The following is a 16,974-nucleotide window of genomic DNA, read 5'->3' as shown; positions in this document are numbered from 1 at the left end:
CACCCGGTTACTCTTGGTTTGTTTTTGAAAAAACATGGTTTTAAAAACATAATAAATGGCAGTTTAAAACGTATTGGCAGAAATCGTGCAGCTATTTCCTTTTGTAATTATGAGGATGCCAATTCATTCTTAAGTAGTACTGTCTTGTCCAACAATCGCTATAAAGCATTTATTCCAACATCAAATGTTACTCGCATGGGAGTAGTGAGGGGCATTCCAACCAACTGGACTGATGAGGAAGTCATACAGAATATTACAGTCCCTATAGGTTGTGGCAACATTCTTAAAGTAAGGAGATTGAAAAGGAAAACTATTGGAAAAGACACAGTTGAATACATACCTATAGAGACTGTAGTTCTCACATTTGATGGACAAGTACTTCCAAAGAGAGTATTTATGTGTTACAATTCTCTGCCTGTGGACTTATACATTTTCCCCACTATACAATGTTACAAATGCTGCAAATATGGTCACATTAAGTCACAGTGTAGATCTCTTCCCAAATGTTTTAAATGTGGTCATGACCACTCGGGTGACAGCTGTTCAGTTGATGAAGAGTTTGTTAAATGTTGTCTGTGTACAGGTTCTCACTTTGCGACCAGCAAAAAATGTCCTGAGTTTTCCCGTCAAAAGCAAATTAAAGAGACTATGGCTAAGAATTGTATTTCTTATTCTGAGGCTTTAAAATTACACCCTCCTCTTGGTAAGTCTTATGCTGATGCTTTGACAACAGTAGCCCCAGTAAACACAAATAGACCAGTTTTGAAAAATACATCTGATAGTATTCCCAGCAGGAGTTCATATAAAAAAACAGTATTTCTTAAGCCTAGATCCCCTCCAGTAATTAGTCCTGGATATGATAAGGCCTCTCATGATGCTCTTATTAAAGATTTCAACATAAACTTTCCTTCATCCGGCACTGCTTATAAGGATTCAAGTAAAGACTCTTTACTGTCTGATATTATGTCTGTTAAAGAACTTATTATCACACTTATTAATTCATTGTCTCATTATAATTCAAACTTCACACCGACCAACGCTGCCTCATCCCAAAACTCTGTAAGTAATAAAAATAATAATTTGCATGATAGTACTTTTAATAGTAATTTTATAAATAATAATGAATTCAGTGGTAATTCAGTGGAATTGCCGCAGTATTTACAGTAAAAAATCAGATTTGTTTCATTTAATTAATAAATATGACCCTTTAGCCATTTCTCTCCAAGAGACTTGGCTTAAATCTAGTAGTTGTTTTAAGGTAGCAGGCTATGCCTGCATTAGAGAGGACCGTCTAGATGGCTATGGTGGTGTTGCACTGCTGATCAAGCATTCTTGGCCTTTCAAACACATTCCCATTCCTATTCATAATGATGATTATTCCATTATAGCAGTTTCTGTAAACGGCATTTGTTTTGTTTCTATTTATATTCCACATCCATCCTCTATTATATATGATGAAATTTTACTCAGTATTTTACCTTCCCTTCCAAAACCCATTTTAATAATGGGAGATTTCAACGCCCAACATGCTTCTTGGGGTAGTTCTTCATCTAATTATTACGGTTCAAGAATCTTAGATTTTTTAGATGTGAATAACTTATGTTTACTAAACTCCGGGGAACCTACACGTCGCACTGCTAGTTCTGAAGGATTCAGCGCTCCTGATCTATCCATATGTTCTCCTTCCTTAGCGTCATCTTTAACTTGGCACGTACTTAGTTCTTCATATGGCAGTGATCATTATCCTTTATTTATTACTTTACCATTTTCTGACAAATCAATCCCAATCCGTCCCCCTCGATTGAAGTACCAATTGATTAATGCTGATTGGAAACTTTTTAAAGAAAAAGTGGAGGAAAGATTAGAGTCACTTCCTTCCTTACAATTAGACAATCATAGCAATTGTGCTGATACCTTCGTTCAAGTTTTAATTGACGTGGCGGACAATATTTTTCCTGTTAAAAAAAATAGTAGTAGATATATTCCTCCTCCCCCATGGTGGGATGAAGAATGCGCTGAAGCTATTAAAAAAAGAAAATTAGCGGAACGTGCGTACAGAGCATTTTCCTCTTCCGAAAATTTAGAAATTTTGTCTCAACTTATAAACAGCACCCGTAAGTTATTTAAACAAAAAAAATGGGAAGGATGGAAGACATTTTGCACTTCGATATCACCAGACGTTTCCCCATCTGAGGTATGGAAAAATATACGGAGATTTAGATCTTGTTTCCGAGAGAGTACTCCCTCGTTCATAGATAAATCAATTGTTGATAGCTTTCTAGACAAATTAGCGCCTCCTTCTGTGCCTCCTATAGATATAGTATATCATGAATTAAACTATCCTATTTGCACTGAAAACCTTACAGATTTAAATGCTCCATTTACTTTTTCTGAATTAAAAGGCATTTTGTCGTACGTGAAAGATTCGGCTCCTGGTATTGATGGTGTTCCTTATTCTTTTTTCATTAATTTAAGCGATTCTTGCCTTTCATATTTTCTATCAATAATTAATTCCATCATGATTAACGGTAATATTCCTCCATCATGGAAATCTCAAGAGGTAATACCAATTCTCAAACCGAACTCTCCTGTAGATAACTCCACTTCGTATCGGCCTATTGCTTTATCGTCTGTTCTTCTCAAAATTGCAGAGCATTTAGTTAAAAATAGATTAGAATGGTATTTAGAAAGCAAAGGTATATTAGCTACCAGTCAATTTGGTTTTAGAAAAGGGAAGAGTACTATGGATAGTTTAGGAATTTTTACTACAGATATTCGCTTAGCCTTTACTAATAATCAATGTCTCCTCGCTGCCTTTCTCGATATCACAGCCGCTTACGATGGTGTTAATTTATCTATTCTGAAAAATAAACTTTTAAAGCTACAGGTACCGATTACCCTAATCAATTTCATTATTAGTATGTTATCAGAAAGATCTATTCACATTACTACTCAAGATTCAACAGTCCTGACCCGAGTTCTTTGGAGAGGATTACCTCAGGGGTCTGTTTTAAGCCCATTGTTGTATAACGTATATACGTACGACCTTGAATCTGTTTTTATTAATAAAATTAATATTCTACAGTATGCTGATGACCTTCTTTTGTACGTTTCCGTTTATTCAGTAAGCGAATTATGTCATTGCTTAACGGCAGCTCTAAGTTCCCTTAAAATCTGGTTAGATAATAACTGTCTATCATTATCGGTCCCAAAAAGTTCTGTGGTTCTTTTTAGTAGAATGCGGATGCCACCTCCTGTTTTTGTTTACTATGATAATATTACTATCCAGGCTTGTAAGGAAGCAAAGTTTTTAGGAATAATTTTAGATGACAAACTATCAGGCGTTCCTCATTGTTATTATGTCACGGCCAAATGTGAGCGTTTATTAAATATTTTGCGCTGCCTCTCAGGGGTCTGGTGGGGTGCTCACCCTTCCTCGCTAAAACTTCTCTATAACGCTATAATACGTAGTGTTCTTGATTATGGAGCTTACTTCTTAGAACCTTGCAATCTAGTCGGTCTGAAAAAAATGGACAGCATCCAATCAAAGGCTCTCCGTATTATTTCTGGTACTATGAAATCTAGCCCCATTAATACTTTACAGGTTGAATGCACTGATCCTCCTCTTAGACTGCGCCGTCAATTCTTATCAGACAAATTTTTATTTAGAGTTTTACAATATTCAAATCACCCTCTATTTTTAAAATTACAACTTTTATCTGATTCTATTGGTACATCTCCTTACTGGGCTCATAAAAACCTTCCCTGTTTAGTTTTAAGTTACCGTAAATTTATATCTTTTCAAGCTCCGACTCACAGAACTCCAAAATTTCCCATATTTTCTGCTACTTTTGAGTCGTTAGTTCTTTCTCCTGAAATAATATATGATTTAGATATCCCTAAAAATTCACTTGACGCTAAATATAAATTTAACTTCATTATTGAAGATAATTGGGCCGATTGGCATCATATATATAGCGATGCATCCAAACACTCCAACGATGGTGTGGTCGGAGTAGGGCTTTTCCATCATCAGTATGGTATTCATGAAAAGGTCAGATTACCTCCTGAAACATCAGTTTTCACCGGGGAGTGCTGTGGAATTTATAAAGCCATAGAATATGTCCAAATTATGAAATTGAAAAAAACAGTAATTTTCGTAGATTCTAAGAGCGCTTTACAAGCCTTAGAAAAATTTCCCTTTAAATGCAATATTCAATACCCAATTGTAATTAAATGCAGAGAGTTGCTTCATAAATGTTCTACTTTGGGATACAAAATAATCTTCGCCTGGATTCCGAGTCATAGCCATATTTTCGGTAATGAAAAGGCTGATAAATTTGCCAATGAAGCTGTTGTGAATGGTGATATGATTAGTTATAAAAATTACTGTCATGATCTTTTGTCCCTCCCTAAGTCCTACTTGCGTGAATCATGGGAATTGGATTGGACGCACTCTAGTGCAACTAAAGGAAAATGGTACAAGATCATTCAACCAACCATTCCTTTAAAACCATGGTTTTTTAAAATGAAACTGGGAAAGGTCTCTACCTCTAATATTATCCGTATGAGAATTGGCCATGCCTGTATACCTACGCATCTTTTTAGACTTAAAATTGTGAATTCTGATTTGTGTGAGTGTGGTACTGGCACAGGTGACTTAAATCATCTGTTTTTCATTTGTCCGTTACATGACCGATCCTCTTTCATCGAATCCCTTATATCCTTACGAGTACCATTCCCAACTTCCATAGCCTGCCTCCTTAATATGCATTCTATTGATATTTATAATACCCTATCTGTTTATATGAGTAATAATAACATAAAAATTTAATCTACCTAATATTTTGTTTTCTCCTTAACTTTCCTGATCCTTTGCAATTTTATTTTTCCGTTCTCCATTTTTACTTTCCTATACGTTTCCCTAACTTTACCTTACCTCGTCGTGGCTGACGCACAAGCCGTGCATGCCATCATAGAAAAAAAAAAAAAAAAAAAAAGTCGCTGTTTGGAAGCAAGTTTGATCGTAGTATGGAAGTTTCCGCACCCGGACCTCTCAAACAAAATTCTGCGGGAAAAATTGACATTGACAGATGAAAAAAAACTAACTAGTGATGCATTATGTTGATTGAACCCGGTAATTTTATACATCAATTGAAATATCGTTATGAAAATATTGAAATAAAATTATGAATGAGATTACATATTTTTTTGATTCGACAATTACGTAGTTTTCGAGACTGCGTGATTTCTGATTGCTTGCTGCTGTGATGTTATTATAACAGCTGCTCAGTTAACTCGGTGCTCGTCAAGTTTACAGTGAAAGCTGAGTGATCTGAGCCCCGATTACGGTAACTTTTAACGTCTACAATCCAGACGCGTTTCTGATTCTGCGATTGGTCAAAACAGCTGACGTACGCTGTTGAACGACCAATCGTATCGCAGAATCAAGAAGCGTGTCTGGATTGGAGACAATAAAAATTACCGTAATCGGAGCTCTGAACTAATAAATAAAACAAAAACTGGATATTTGACTCTTTTTTATTACACGATCATTAAGTACAATATTTTCGCGTGAAAGATATTCAAACTCAAAGTATTTATTTGAAAAGAATAGGTACAATAGTGCTGCATCCATCGACTAGTCGATTCTCCTTAATGCCATCACATTTTTAATAGTATTTTGTTACTGATTTCTCATTTTGATTAAACTATTTCCGAAACCCGATAGAATATATTGACTGTGGCTTCGCAATACATATTTGATAACATTATGTATGTCCGTAAACATATACATTTATTTACTAAGAAAAGTGACGTCCACTCATTTAACACGAGACATAAAAATAAACTTGCTGTTCCATCATTTAGGTTGCATAAGATAGGTAATTCATTCTTGGGGAAATGTATTACCATATTTAACAAAATACCACACAACCTTGTCGAATTGCCAATAAACAAATTTAAGATACATATAAAAAATACCCTTATGTCCAAAGGGTACTACAAGGTTCGAGACTATATTGATGACAAGGATGCGTGGTCAGTTCAGTCTGCACATATTTGATGTACTTAAATTTGACTATTCTTACCGTTAGATAATTCCTGGCAATAAGTGGTGACTGAGTTTGTTCCGGCGTTTCTTCTCAGCACTTGCCATATGTTTGTCTCGAAGCGCTGGTAGGGCCCAAAAGATAAGGAGACATGTAAAGTGCCCCATAAGGGCTACCTTTTCTTTTTTTATTATTTTCTATTGACGTTCATAAGTGCCACTTGTGGTCTAAACTGAATAAATATTTTTGATTTTGATTTTGATTTTGAATTTCAGCGTAATGCTCGATGTATTCAAATAGTAATTTGAAATAGTTCTGAGGAAATTAAGGAGGAAATATAAATCTTATTACAGACAGCACTATAACTTTTTAATTTTCTGGTTTGAACCATAGCTATTGAATTTGTAAAGTTAAGGTAGACGCACATTTAGAAATCGGTATTTGAAGTGTTTCGTTGTTCAAGTTGGCCAGCTTTTTAAAGATAATTTAAGAAACAAAAACGTCAGCTGTTTGGCTGTCACTGTCAGTCAGCTGTCAAGTGAATACAGTAAAAAATCACAAAAATAGGGGTTTTCGTCTTTGGTTTTCATTTTCAAAATAAATCGCAAGTAAGGAAGCCGAACGTATTTAGTTTGGTTCGTGCAGTAACTCTTTAGGTTGCTTGTGTTTATTTCGTTGCTGTTGAAGCTGTGATAACGATGTCTCAAGCTCGATTGGCGACTTGTATTCCTTTGCCGCTGGACCACAAAGTCTTGGTGAATGTTATTGAAAAAGCAAAAGACTGGGCGTTGATGCATGGAGTTGGAATGAGGGATAAGAAGCAATTCAATAAGGACTCCATTCAGGTAAGGCCAATCTTTAAATTAAGGTAATTTAGGCCAAATAAAACACTAATAAACACTTGACTTGGTCAAAGGGTAGGGTCTTGGTTATGTTTCTCTTTCTTCCTATTTTGGTCTGATATTTTAAATTATTACACATTTATTAACCTGTCTCCCGTCAGGGAACCACAATTAGGTATAACTATTGTAACAATTAAAGCTATTTAAATTAAATTTTTAGTGTATTCGTTTGCCCAATTTTCTTATTAATCGCCGCTAACTAGCAGAAGTTCTGTATTCTTTGTATGATTAGATTTGAAGTCAAAAGATCGTAATTAAATATAACAGAACTTAGTAAGAGATTGATTATAACAGGGGTTGGTATATTGAGGTTCACTCTGTGATTGGTATGGTTGAAGACAACAATTATTTAAGTTGGGAAGTGTGTTCCAATAATAAACATTTTGCAGAAGTATTCATGGTACTAAAGGTTTTTTTTAATATTGAATATAACTTTCATGAAAGTCCACACAATGAATAACATCATAATCCAAAAAATACAGAGTAGGATCAAATTATATCAGAATTAAACATTTTTTAAACTAAATTTGCGCCCTAACCAAATAACCAACTTTCTAACCTAACCTAAGAGTTTAATTTTCAGATCGCCCCATTTGTACTGCTGCCGTCACCATTCCCACAGACGGAGTTCAACAAAGCTGTGGAGCTGCAGCCCGTACTGAACGAGCTGATGCATAAGGTGAGGTTTATTTAAGATAGTATAATCGTATTTATTTAAGATAGCTAATAAATAAGGGCCTATGCTAAAACTTGTTCCTGCTGTAATAATGCATGCTATTTGTATAAGTGTTACGGCTAAAGATAGATGTGAACATAAACTTAAGATTAGCCGGCTAAACTTAAGTTTATCTTCGACGAGGTGTTAATGTTAGTTTCTTCTATCTTTAGCCGGCTAAACTTAAGTGTAACCGCAGGCCCTTGGCTAAAAATGTAGAAGGAAATGGAAAAGGAAACAATGTAATAATGTTTACTATTTTGACACGAAAACTTTATTAAAAAATAATCACTTTCATTACACATACTTTTATGTACCTATGTAGGTATTCAAAATTACAATTATTACAATAACAAAATATTAATTACTTAAAACAATATCTAGGTACCTAATCATTAAAATAAAATAATAAGGAACCTATTATGTCCGAAAATAATGATAACACGGTGACTATTGCGAGAGCTGTTTATTTGGCTAGGTAGCCGGAAATCAAGTGGCCTAACCTCAAAACAAACATGTGAATTGACATTGACATTTAAAAGTAAAAAGTTCCACAGATTAATACATGACATATCTCCCCCCTAAGTGAATATCAACATTACCAAACTAATAAATTATCCCCATGAAACACTATGTATTTAAATAACAGTAATTAAGTTAGGAAATTTATGTAAAGGTTATCATCTCCTGATGCGGAGGCATCAGGTCTGTCATAGGGGCTTCTAGAATGCAAATTTGGTTTGTTTTTTATCTTTCCCAGAGCCGGTGTTGTAGTAGCTTGGCTTGGAATGCCCAAGATGTCAGCCCACTTGTCTGCATCTGGTATCTCTATGATATCGTCAGTAATCAATTCCGGCGTTCCTTCTACGACTGCATCTGTATCATTTGTTACTCTGGTAGTTATCTCCTCTGCTGCTGTTGTTTTGATTATTTGATCAATATGACGATTTACTACTCCGCCACCATTCGTCTCTATTTGGTAGCTGGAGGGTCCGTTCTTATAAGTAACTGTGCCCCGTAACCATCTAGGGCCATGGTTGCTGTAGTTTCTGTACATCACTGATTGTCCAACATTCGATTCTCTTCCTTGTCTTTGATTGTTTTCTTCAATTTGTTGCTCAATTCTCTTATGTTGAATATTCTCAGGATGTACAGTATCCAGTAACGTTCGTAAACGTCTTCCCATTAGCAGTTCTGCAGGACTTTTGTGTGTTGTAGTACATGGAGTAACCCGCAGGCCTAGCAACAAGTTTGGTATTTTGATGTCCCATGATGAATCATCCATCTTTCTTAGTTTGTCTTTCACTGTCTGTACCATCCTCTCCGCTATCCCGTTTGTGGCCGGGTGATAGGGGGCCGTGGTGACATGCCGGATGTTATTAGCTTGTAGGAATCTCTTCAATTCATCTGATACAAAAGATGTACCATTATCCGACACTAGTACGTCGCACAATCCGTGTATGGCAAAAGTGTTTCTTAAAAATTTTATCACTGTAGCGGAGGTTATGTTATTTACTACAAACACTTCGGGCCAACGAGAGTATGAATCAACCATTATCAAAAAGTTTTTATTGTAAAATGGGCCTGCAAAATCAACGTGGATTCTCGACCACGGTCTGGTTGGTGTAATCCATTCATGGCTGGTCTTAGGTGGCATATGTCTGTGTTCCAGGCATTTTGAGCATCCGCTCACTAGCACTTCGATGTCTTCGTTAAGGCGTGGCCACCAAACGTAGCTTCTAGCCAAAGTCTTGGTTTGAACAATTCCAGTATGTGTTTTATGTAAAACACGTAGGATTGTTGGACGAAGGGACCTCGGCACTACAACTCTGCAGCCCAGTAGTATGCAATCATTTTGTATTGAAAGTTCTGCACGTTGTAACCAGAAAGGCCTTAACTCAGGATCGGTTATTTTAGCTGGCCAACCGCATTGGATGTAATGCATGACTCTAGATAGGATGCGGTCGCCTTTCGTCTCGGAAGCTATGTGTGACACATCATAAGGGAAATCCTCAGGTTTTTCAGCCATCAGTAAAATTTCGTAGAGTGGTTCTTCAAGTTGATCTGGTACCGGTTGAGGCCATCTACTCAAACTGTCAGCACTTCCGATCTGCGGCCCAGGTCTGTATGTTATTTCATAGCTATGTGAAGTCAAGGCTATGGCAATTCTTGTCAAACGGGGTGAAAGCATACTAGTCATTGGTTTCTTGGGGTTGAATATTCCCAATAACGGCTTGTGATCAGTCACAATCCGAAAATGTCGTCCCATCAAGTAATTATGGAACTTTGTTATTCCAAACATAATTGCCGCTGCTTCTTTATCAAGTTGTGAGTAGCGTCGTTCGTGAGAATGCAGAGTTCTTGAAGCCATGGCTACTGGACACTCATTATGGTTCTCGTCTTCATGAGACAGTACCGCTCCCACACCGTACTCTGAACTGTCACAGGTAAGGATCAGCGGTTTGTTCACATCGTAATGGCTAAGTGTCAGATCAAAAGTCAGTAAGTGCTTTGCTGTGTCAAAGGCATTTTGTTCCAATTCAGTCCATTTCCAGGTACGTGCTTTGTCTAATAACCGATGTAATGGTTCAAGAACTGTGGCCTTGTGTGGAATGAACCTTTCATAAAAGTTATATAATCCGAGAAATGCTTGAAGCTCTTGCTTATTTTTAGGCTCCGGTGTGTTAATTATGGAGTCCACCTTACTTGGTGCAGGGTGAATGCCTTCTGAGTCTATTCTAAAGCCTAGAAACTCTACACTGTCTCTGGCAAATTTGCATTTGGTCTTGTTAAGTCGTAGTCCTGCCCGTTTAATTCGGTCTAAAACTGTGTCCAGTCTGGCCTCCATTTCCATACTTGAGCAACCAGAGACAATTATGTCATCAATCAGGACGGCAACTCCAGGGATGCCTGCCAACAAGGATGTCATAAGGCGTTGGAAAATTCCCGGACATGCTTTAACTCCAAAAGCTAAGCGATGTACTGTGTAAAGTCCTTTGCACGTATTGAGTGTGAGAAGTTTTGACGTTTCTTCATCCACTACCACCTGTGTGTACGCTCTGTCTAAATCTAGAGTTGTAAAACATTTCCCTCCGGCTATGGTTGCAAATACCTCATTAGATGTGGGCATGGGGAAAGTGTCTGATTCGGTAGCTGCGTTTACAGTACTGCGATAGTCTCCACATAATCTAATCTCTCCTGTTTTCTTAACTATTGGCACTACTGGTGTAGCCCAGTCGGAGAAAGATGTTGGTCTTAATACTCCTTCTTTGACCAGTCTGTCTATTTCACGTTCTACTCTGTCTTTTATTGCAAAAGGTACCGGCCGAGCTTTCAGAAATTTAGGTGTCATTCCTTGTTTCAGATGTATCTTGACTGGATTACCACGATATGTACCTAATCCATCTTGAAAAACTTCTTGGTGTTTTGATATAATCTTGTCTATCAATTTGTTGTCGCAAACAAAGTTGATATTTAATGATATGTGAAGCGGCGTCAACCAGTCACGACCCAGAAGGTTAGGTCCTTTTCCTTTAGCTACTATAATACATAGATTCTGCTCCTTGTTTTTATAGCAAACTGACAAAGTGACTTGTCCCAGCAATTGAACCGGTGTCTCCGTCCAAGTGCGTAAAGTGAGTGATGCGGGGCGTAGTGCGTCGCGCGCAAGTCGTGAGCGCAACACGTTCCAGGTGTACTCGTTGATGATGGAGAAACTGGTGCCCGTGTCCACCTGCATGCGGACTGGGACACCCGCCAGTAGTACGTCAACCTCGTATGGCGGTGTGCGACTAGTACTTTGCACACAGTAGATGCCGTTCAAACGATCACTCGGTTCACTAGTGAAGTTTACATCGCGACTGTTCTTCTTTTTGCTTAAACAGATTTTTTCTAGATGTCCTTTTTTCTTGCAAAACCGGCAAATTGCATTGATAAAACGGCACTCTCCAGGGTGACGATCACCGCAACGATAGCATAGACGAGTTGTTTTCGTTTGAACCGCGTTTACGTCCATCGGCTCCGCTACGGGCTGCTCAAAGTAGGGCGCCGCTGTTGTGGTGGGCATCGACGCCGCATTCGCAGCGTCTTGAATCATGCGCACGTCCCGTCCGGCACTTTCCGATGATAACATGGCGTCCACTACGTGTTGATAACTCAAATTGTCACGTTTTAACAGTTCGTACTGTAATTTGCTATCACTCATACCGCACACAAGTCTGTCGCGTAACATTCGTTCTAAGTCATTAAAATTGCACCCCGAACTTAATTTTCTTAATTGTGCGATATAGTCTGACGCTAATTCACCACGTCCTTGATCACGTTTGTAGAATTTAAACGACACCGAAATCTCATTCGGTTTTGGACTATAATGTCTTGTAAGAACAGTCACTATCTCACTGAAAGGCAAATCAGAAACTTTCCTCGGTGTTATTAACGCAAGTAATGTTTCATACACACGCGCACCACACACTGTCACAAAATTAGCCCTTTTTGCCGCGTCCAATATGACGCCATTAGCCTCGAAACAAAACTTTAACCGATCTAAGTAAATGTCCCAATTGTCAGTCTGAGGGTTGAACACATCGAATTTCACTGCTTTTGTATCCATTGTTCACTGTTTTAACCATACGTCGCCACTATTATGTCCGAAAATAATGATAACACGGTGACTATTGCGAGAGCTGTTTATTTGGCTAGGTAGCCGGAAATCAAGTGGCCTAACCTCAAAACAAACATGTGAATTGACATTGACATTTAAAAGTAAAAAGTTCCACAGATTAATACATGACAGAACCATTTGGTCATTACAAAATCTTCTGTAGGTAGGTATTTAATATTACAAAATAAAACAAAATAAAACTTCTTCAGTGTTAATTACTTAAAACAATATCTAGTCACAATTGTTAAATAATATGGAGCTATTCGTTGTCTCCCCACCGCCCCCTCAAGCCCTCCGCCGGCCTGGCGCGCCCATCGAACACATTTTTAGCCGTTTCGTTTTGGCTAATGTGCACATTAGCCGGCTAAAGATGGAATATCACGACGCAAACTAACATGTTATCGAACTTTAGCTGCTTCTCGAAGCTAAACTTAAGTTTAGCCGGCTAATCTTAAGTTTATGTTCACACATATCTTTAGCCGTAACATAAGCATAAAAATTGATCTTTAAATACAGCCCAGCTGAGTTCTAGCATAGGTTTTTAACAGCTCATAAAGCTTCAATTGTCTGGCAGTGTCAACTACCCTATAATATTTATTTATTTAATTTTTTTATTTATACACACACAAAAAAAGCGAAAAAAAAAATTGGTGTTATTAGTAGATTTTTTAGCGTGCCGATAGTTTGGTCGGCTTCTTATTTGTATAAGGAATATAACAATACCAAATCGGTGTAATGTACGTACTTCCATACATGTTCATACTGATTAACAGTTCGACCAAGTTGTCGGCCGACAAAAAGTCTGTAGCCCGAGGGGTGTCTTAGGCCTCTGCCTCATAGTTTGCGGGCAGAGCGTGGAGCCGCGCCGTTGTTTTCGGAAGCCGGTTGTTTTAAATATACGCAAAAAACCCGCGAAATTCGCGGTGGAGGCCTAAATTTGCGGTCTTTGCAGCTCGAATGATGTCCTGCTCAAAGCATTACTTAAAAGTATAATTTGAGAGAGTTCTTAAAGTAAAATCTATTTAGGTGGCACATGACGACGAGTTCTTAGAACACACGCTACAGAACGCCTTGCAAGTGGACGAGTTCACCGCCAATCTCTACAACATCTGGGTGAAAGTCAGGAACGAGGGGGTGGCTCAGGTAAATATGCTTTTCTTCATCTACCCTCACCTTCCTCTGACTTCTGAGATAGCCGATATAACTGCAGCAGTAAACAGTTTTGTAGGCCTAGGATGCGCGCCGCGATAATCCTTTATCGCACTAAGAGTAGGCGCACACCGTTGATTTTTAGTTGGCCGATAGTTGTGCCCGATTTTAATTTGTATGAAAAATCGGCCAAATCGAATCGGCGTAGTGTGCGCTCTCCCATACATGATGCCCATACTGATCAACTGCCCGACTAAAACTATTGGCCGACGTAAAATCAACGGTGTGCGCCTACTCTAAGTATTTTATCGATTTTACGCGATAAGCCCATACATTTGTCGTCTAAAATCATCGATAAGATTTTATCACGGCGCGCATCCTAGCCCAGCTGGTATTTAAAGATGACACAACTATTACTGAATCGGGATTAGGTTTCATTGAAATGCAACCAAGATGTTGTACAGCTACAGAATTTGCAGTTGTGGGAAGAGAAGTAACCCCATAAAGGAAATACCTTTCTTAACAGACAATCTAATAAGCAGCTTTGGTCTGATTTGTTTGGAATAAGAAAAAAATACAAGTATTATACAATGGCTTAAACAATAGCAAAAGTACGGAAGTACTTGAGTATGGAAAAACCTAGCTAGGCTAACAAAAATGTAAGGGTTATTCCCAGTTGCCCCCACTGGGGACAAATGGGAATTAAAATAAAATTTTAGGTTTTATTCGCCCAAAAACGACTGTAACTGCCAATTTTTATCGGCTATCTCGGAAAGCGGAGACTAGTTTTTAATATCTCTAATAATATCTGCTAGCGGCTATGATACTTCAGAGCTCCTCGCTATTCAGTCCGAATTTTATAATGGTATAGCTATAAATGGGCAATCGTTTCTATCAGGAAAAACAGAAATTTCAATAGACTTAAGAGTTGGGACTTTGCAAGAACCCGTTAGTAACGAATATTAATAATATAGAGTGAAAATTTCAAGTTACCACAATGGGTCCAATCCACCAGTGCGAAGGTCCATTAAGAGTGGAGCAAGAAAAGCGAAGCCTCTGGAGTTTGGAGACCAAGCAGATATGCTATTTTTACAATGGATTTCGATTTTTTCGTTTGAAAACTGAATGAAGTTAATGCTTTTCAAGTATTATAGAACGTCAATACTCAAAACTCAGATAGACCCGAACCTGTTTTATTTGGTCCAATTACAATATTTAGACCGTACAAGAGTGAATAGGTACAGGCTTTAGAGATTATGTCACCAAAGTTAAAACCAGCATATCTGCTATGTCTGTCTTGTAAGGGATAACTACAATGTCTACTAGCTCGCTCCGCCCAGTTCGCTCCGATATGTCAAAAAAATATTGCCGTTATCGCTTCCTTAAGTGTCAAAGCGTCTGCTTCGAGTGGTGCCTATAATAATGGAATTTATAATGCTTATACAGGGTGATATTTCTACGAATATTAACGTCAGAAATGATGCATGTAAAGAAATTAATGGTAATATAGGTTTTTATGTATAAATATTAAATAAGCATGTATTATTTTACTTCAATGGTCGTACACCATTCTTCGGTATTTCGCAGTTGAGGCAAGTGCCGATGGGGTAATTGCGGCAAAGATATTCAAGATTCATGTATTCATTGGAGACGACTTACTAAAGGTTATTTCTAAATCCTGGCCGCCTAGAAAAATTAACATTGGTGCCAGATTCAAATTCAACTTCAGCATCACAGTGTTAAGTCGTTAGGTACAAAAAGAAGTAAATTTTTGGTGGTCAAATTGTAGAAAATGACAATACAGGACTTGGGAGAAATTAGGAGCGTTAATAGCCCCAACCCGTCTGGTCAGCACGGAGAGTGTAAGCCAAATCCTCCATTAATTGAAGGATCGTGTAGATCTTGCAGTGGAGAGATATTTCTTGATGATGAATCAATGTGAATTAGCCCTAAAAGGCGAACCCTTCATACCCTTGTCATTAAGTCCCGAAATAACTAAATATATTAACTGCCCATGCCCGTTTGAGTAAGAATAGCCCCATTAAAGTTGGCGCGCTAACCCGTTGTCTTAGATGAACGACAAACGCGAAAATATCAATTAGACGTTGTTTATGATAGTGCTCTATTTAATCACGTAGGGCACACGTCACGTGAAGTATTGGTCGCATAGCGTCGCCGCGTTCCATCGTTCATTTAGGACAACGGGTCCATACATTTGCCCCAATCCAAGCACTTGCCCCAACTGCGCTTACAACGTCATCTGTCCGGCGTAGCCGATATCGCTAGGCATGCTCCGTTCGGACATCATGTTGGAGTCGCGGTGTCCCCACACGGAGAATCAGTGCGCGAAGCACACGCCCTACTGCTCGTGGAAGCAAGTGGAGATTAACAGTATTGCGTCCGGCTTCGGACACCTAGGGCCCGTCTCGAGGGAGATTCAGAGGTAGAGGTCCGGACGTATTCCTACTGTGCCCCATTTTTTGCCCCAACTGGCGGATATCGCAACTTTTTCCCAAAATCCACGAGTGGGGAACAAATCTTGGGGGACAACAGGAATACGTGGAGTTCAGGGTCGCGTCTTGAAACGCTCTTCGGTACCCCGCAATATCATTCCGTATTTTTAGTTCTATCGTTATCTGTCCCATTTGCTCGTGATAACAACTAGAAGCGAGTGACAGAGACGAATAGAACTCAAAATACGTAGGTGTGAAATAGGCCCGCTGATTCAATGGAGGCGCACGCGCAAGTTATCGCACTTTTAGCAATACAGAACACAAAAACTTTCGTAGAAAAATTGGGCCCGATGGTTTCCTTAAAGTTATCTTTAAAAAGTTTCGGGAAGAATTATCTTCACGGTGTCCATATAAATCACTTTGCTATGGATAACTATACGCCTGCGCCTCCATTGTAAAGCGACCGCAATCACGTACCAGCCGATGTCATTTACGCCCATTGTTGAAATGCAGTTGCAATATCAATAAAATAATGAATAATAATCCTATTGTAGCAGTCTCTAAACTATATTTTAAAATGCAATGTTTAAGTTGTGGTCTTTTTCCTTAATACTGCATTGTACTGCAAGCTACAATCTTTTTTTAGACCTCAAAATTAAATCAATTTACCAAAAACCTAATTATTCCCACCATCCCCCCCTAGGTGGATAATGGGACAACATTAAAGCCACCTTTCTAGAATTAAATTAAAACAGGAACATAGGTTTACAAAATAATTACGTTAGTTTAGAAATTGGTACTATGTACTACACTATAAAAATAAAATTATTGACTTTTAAAGAAAGGTATAGTGTAATTTTATTCATATTGCGCTTTAAAGTGACAACAGTTCGATAAAGCATACAATTTAATTTTCACCTAAATCTTTCAAAAAACGTAATAATAATAATAAATCATTTATTTGCCATGTAATGCATGAGTCTTCCCAAAAATCGGAAGTTTTTCTACAAAATAATCTTTATTTTTGATAGCGGTTAACTTT

The 16,974-nt window shown here is 38.1% G+C and overlaps 1 protein-coding gene across 3 annotated transcripts in view; it reads left to right on the top strand.

Annotated features, from left to right (window-relative positions):
- The first annotated feature begins 6,555 nt into the window (after positions 1 to 6,555).
- LOC135082803 (glutathione synthetase-like) overlaps positions 6,556 to 16,974 on the top strand; it is a 29,042-nt gene continuing 18,623 nt past the window's right edge. The window contains exons 1-4 of one of the 3 annotated variants that reach the window (XM_063977566.1): positions 6,556 to 6,898; positions 7,539 to 7,634; positions 13,357 to 13,473; positions 15,753 to 15,902. In XM_063977566.1, coding sequence (XP_063833636.1) covers positions 6,752 to 6,898; positions 7,539 to 7,634; positions 13,357 to 13,473; positions 15,753 to 15,902 — 510 coding nt within the window. In that variant the 5' untranslated portion in view covers positions 6,556 to 6,751. Of the gene's footprint in view, positions 6,899 to 7,538; positions 7,635 to 13,356; positions 13,474 to 15,752; positions 15,923 to 16,974 lie in introns of all 3 variants that reach the window. The other 2 variants (XM_063977564.1, XM_063977565.1) reach the window with 2 other exon arrangements.

This window comes from Ostrinia nubilalis, chromosome 22, assembly GCF_963855985.1.
Source record: "Ostrinia nubilalis chromosome 22, ilOstNubi1.1, whole genome shotgun sequence".
NCBI lineage: Eukaryota > Metazoa > Arthropoda > Insecta > Lepidoptera > Crambidae > Ostrinia > Ostrinia nubilalis.
The sequence above is the reverse complement of the archived record's forward strand: the minus strand, read 5'-3'. Positions and strand labels throughout refer to the sequence as shown.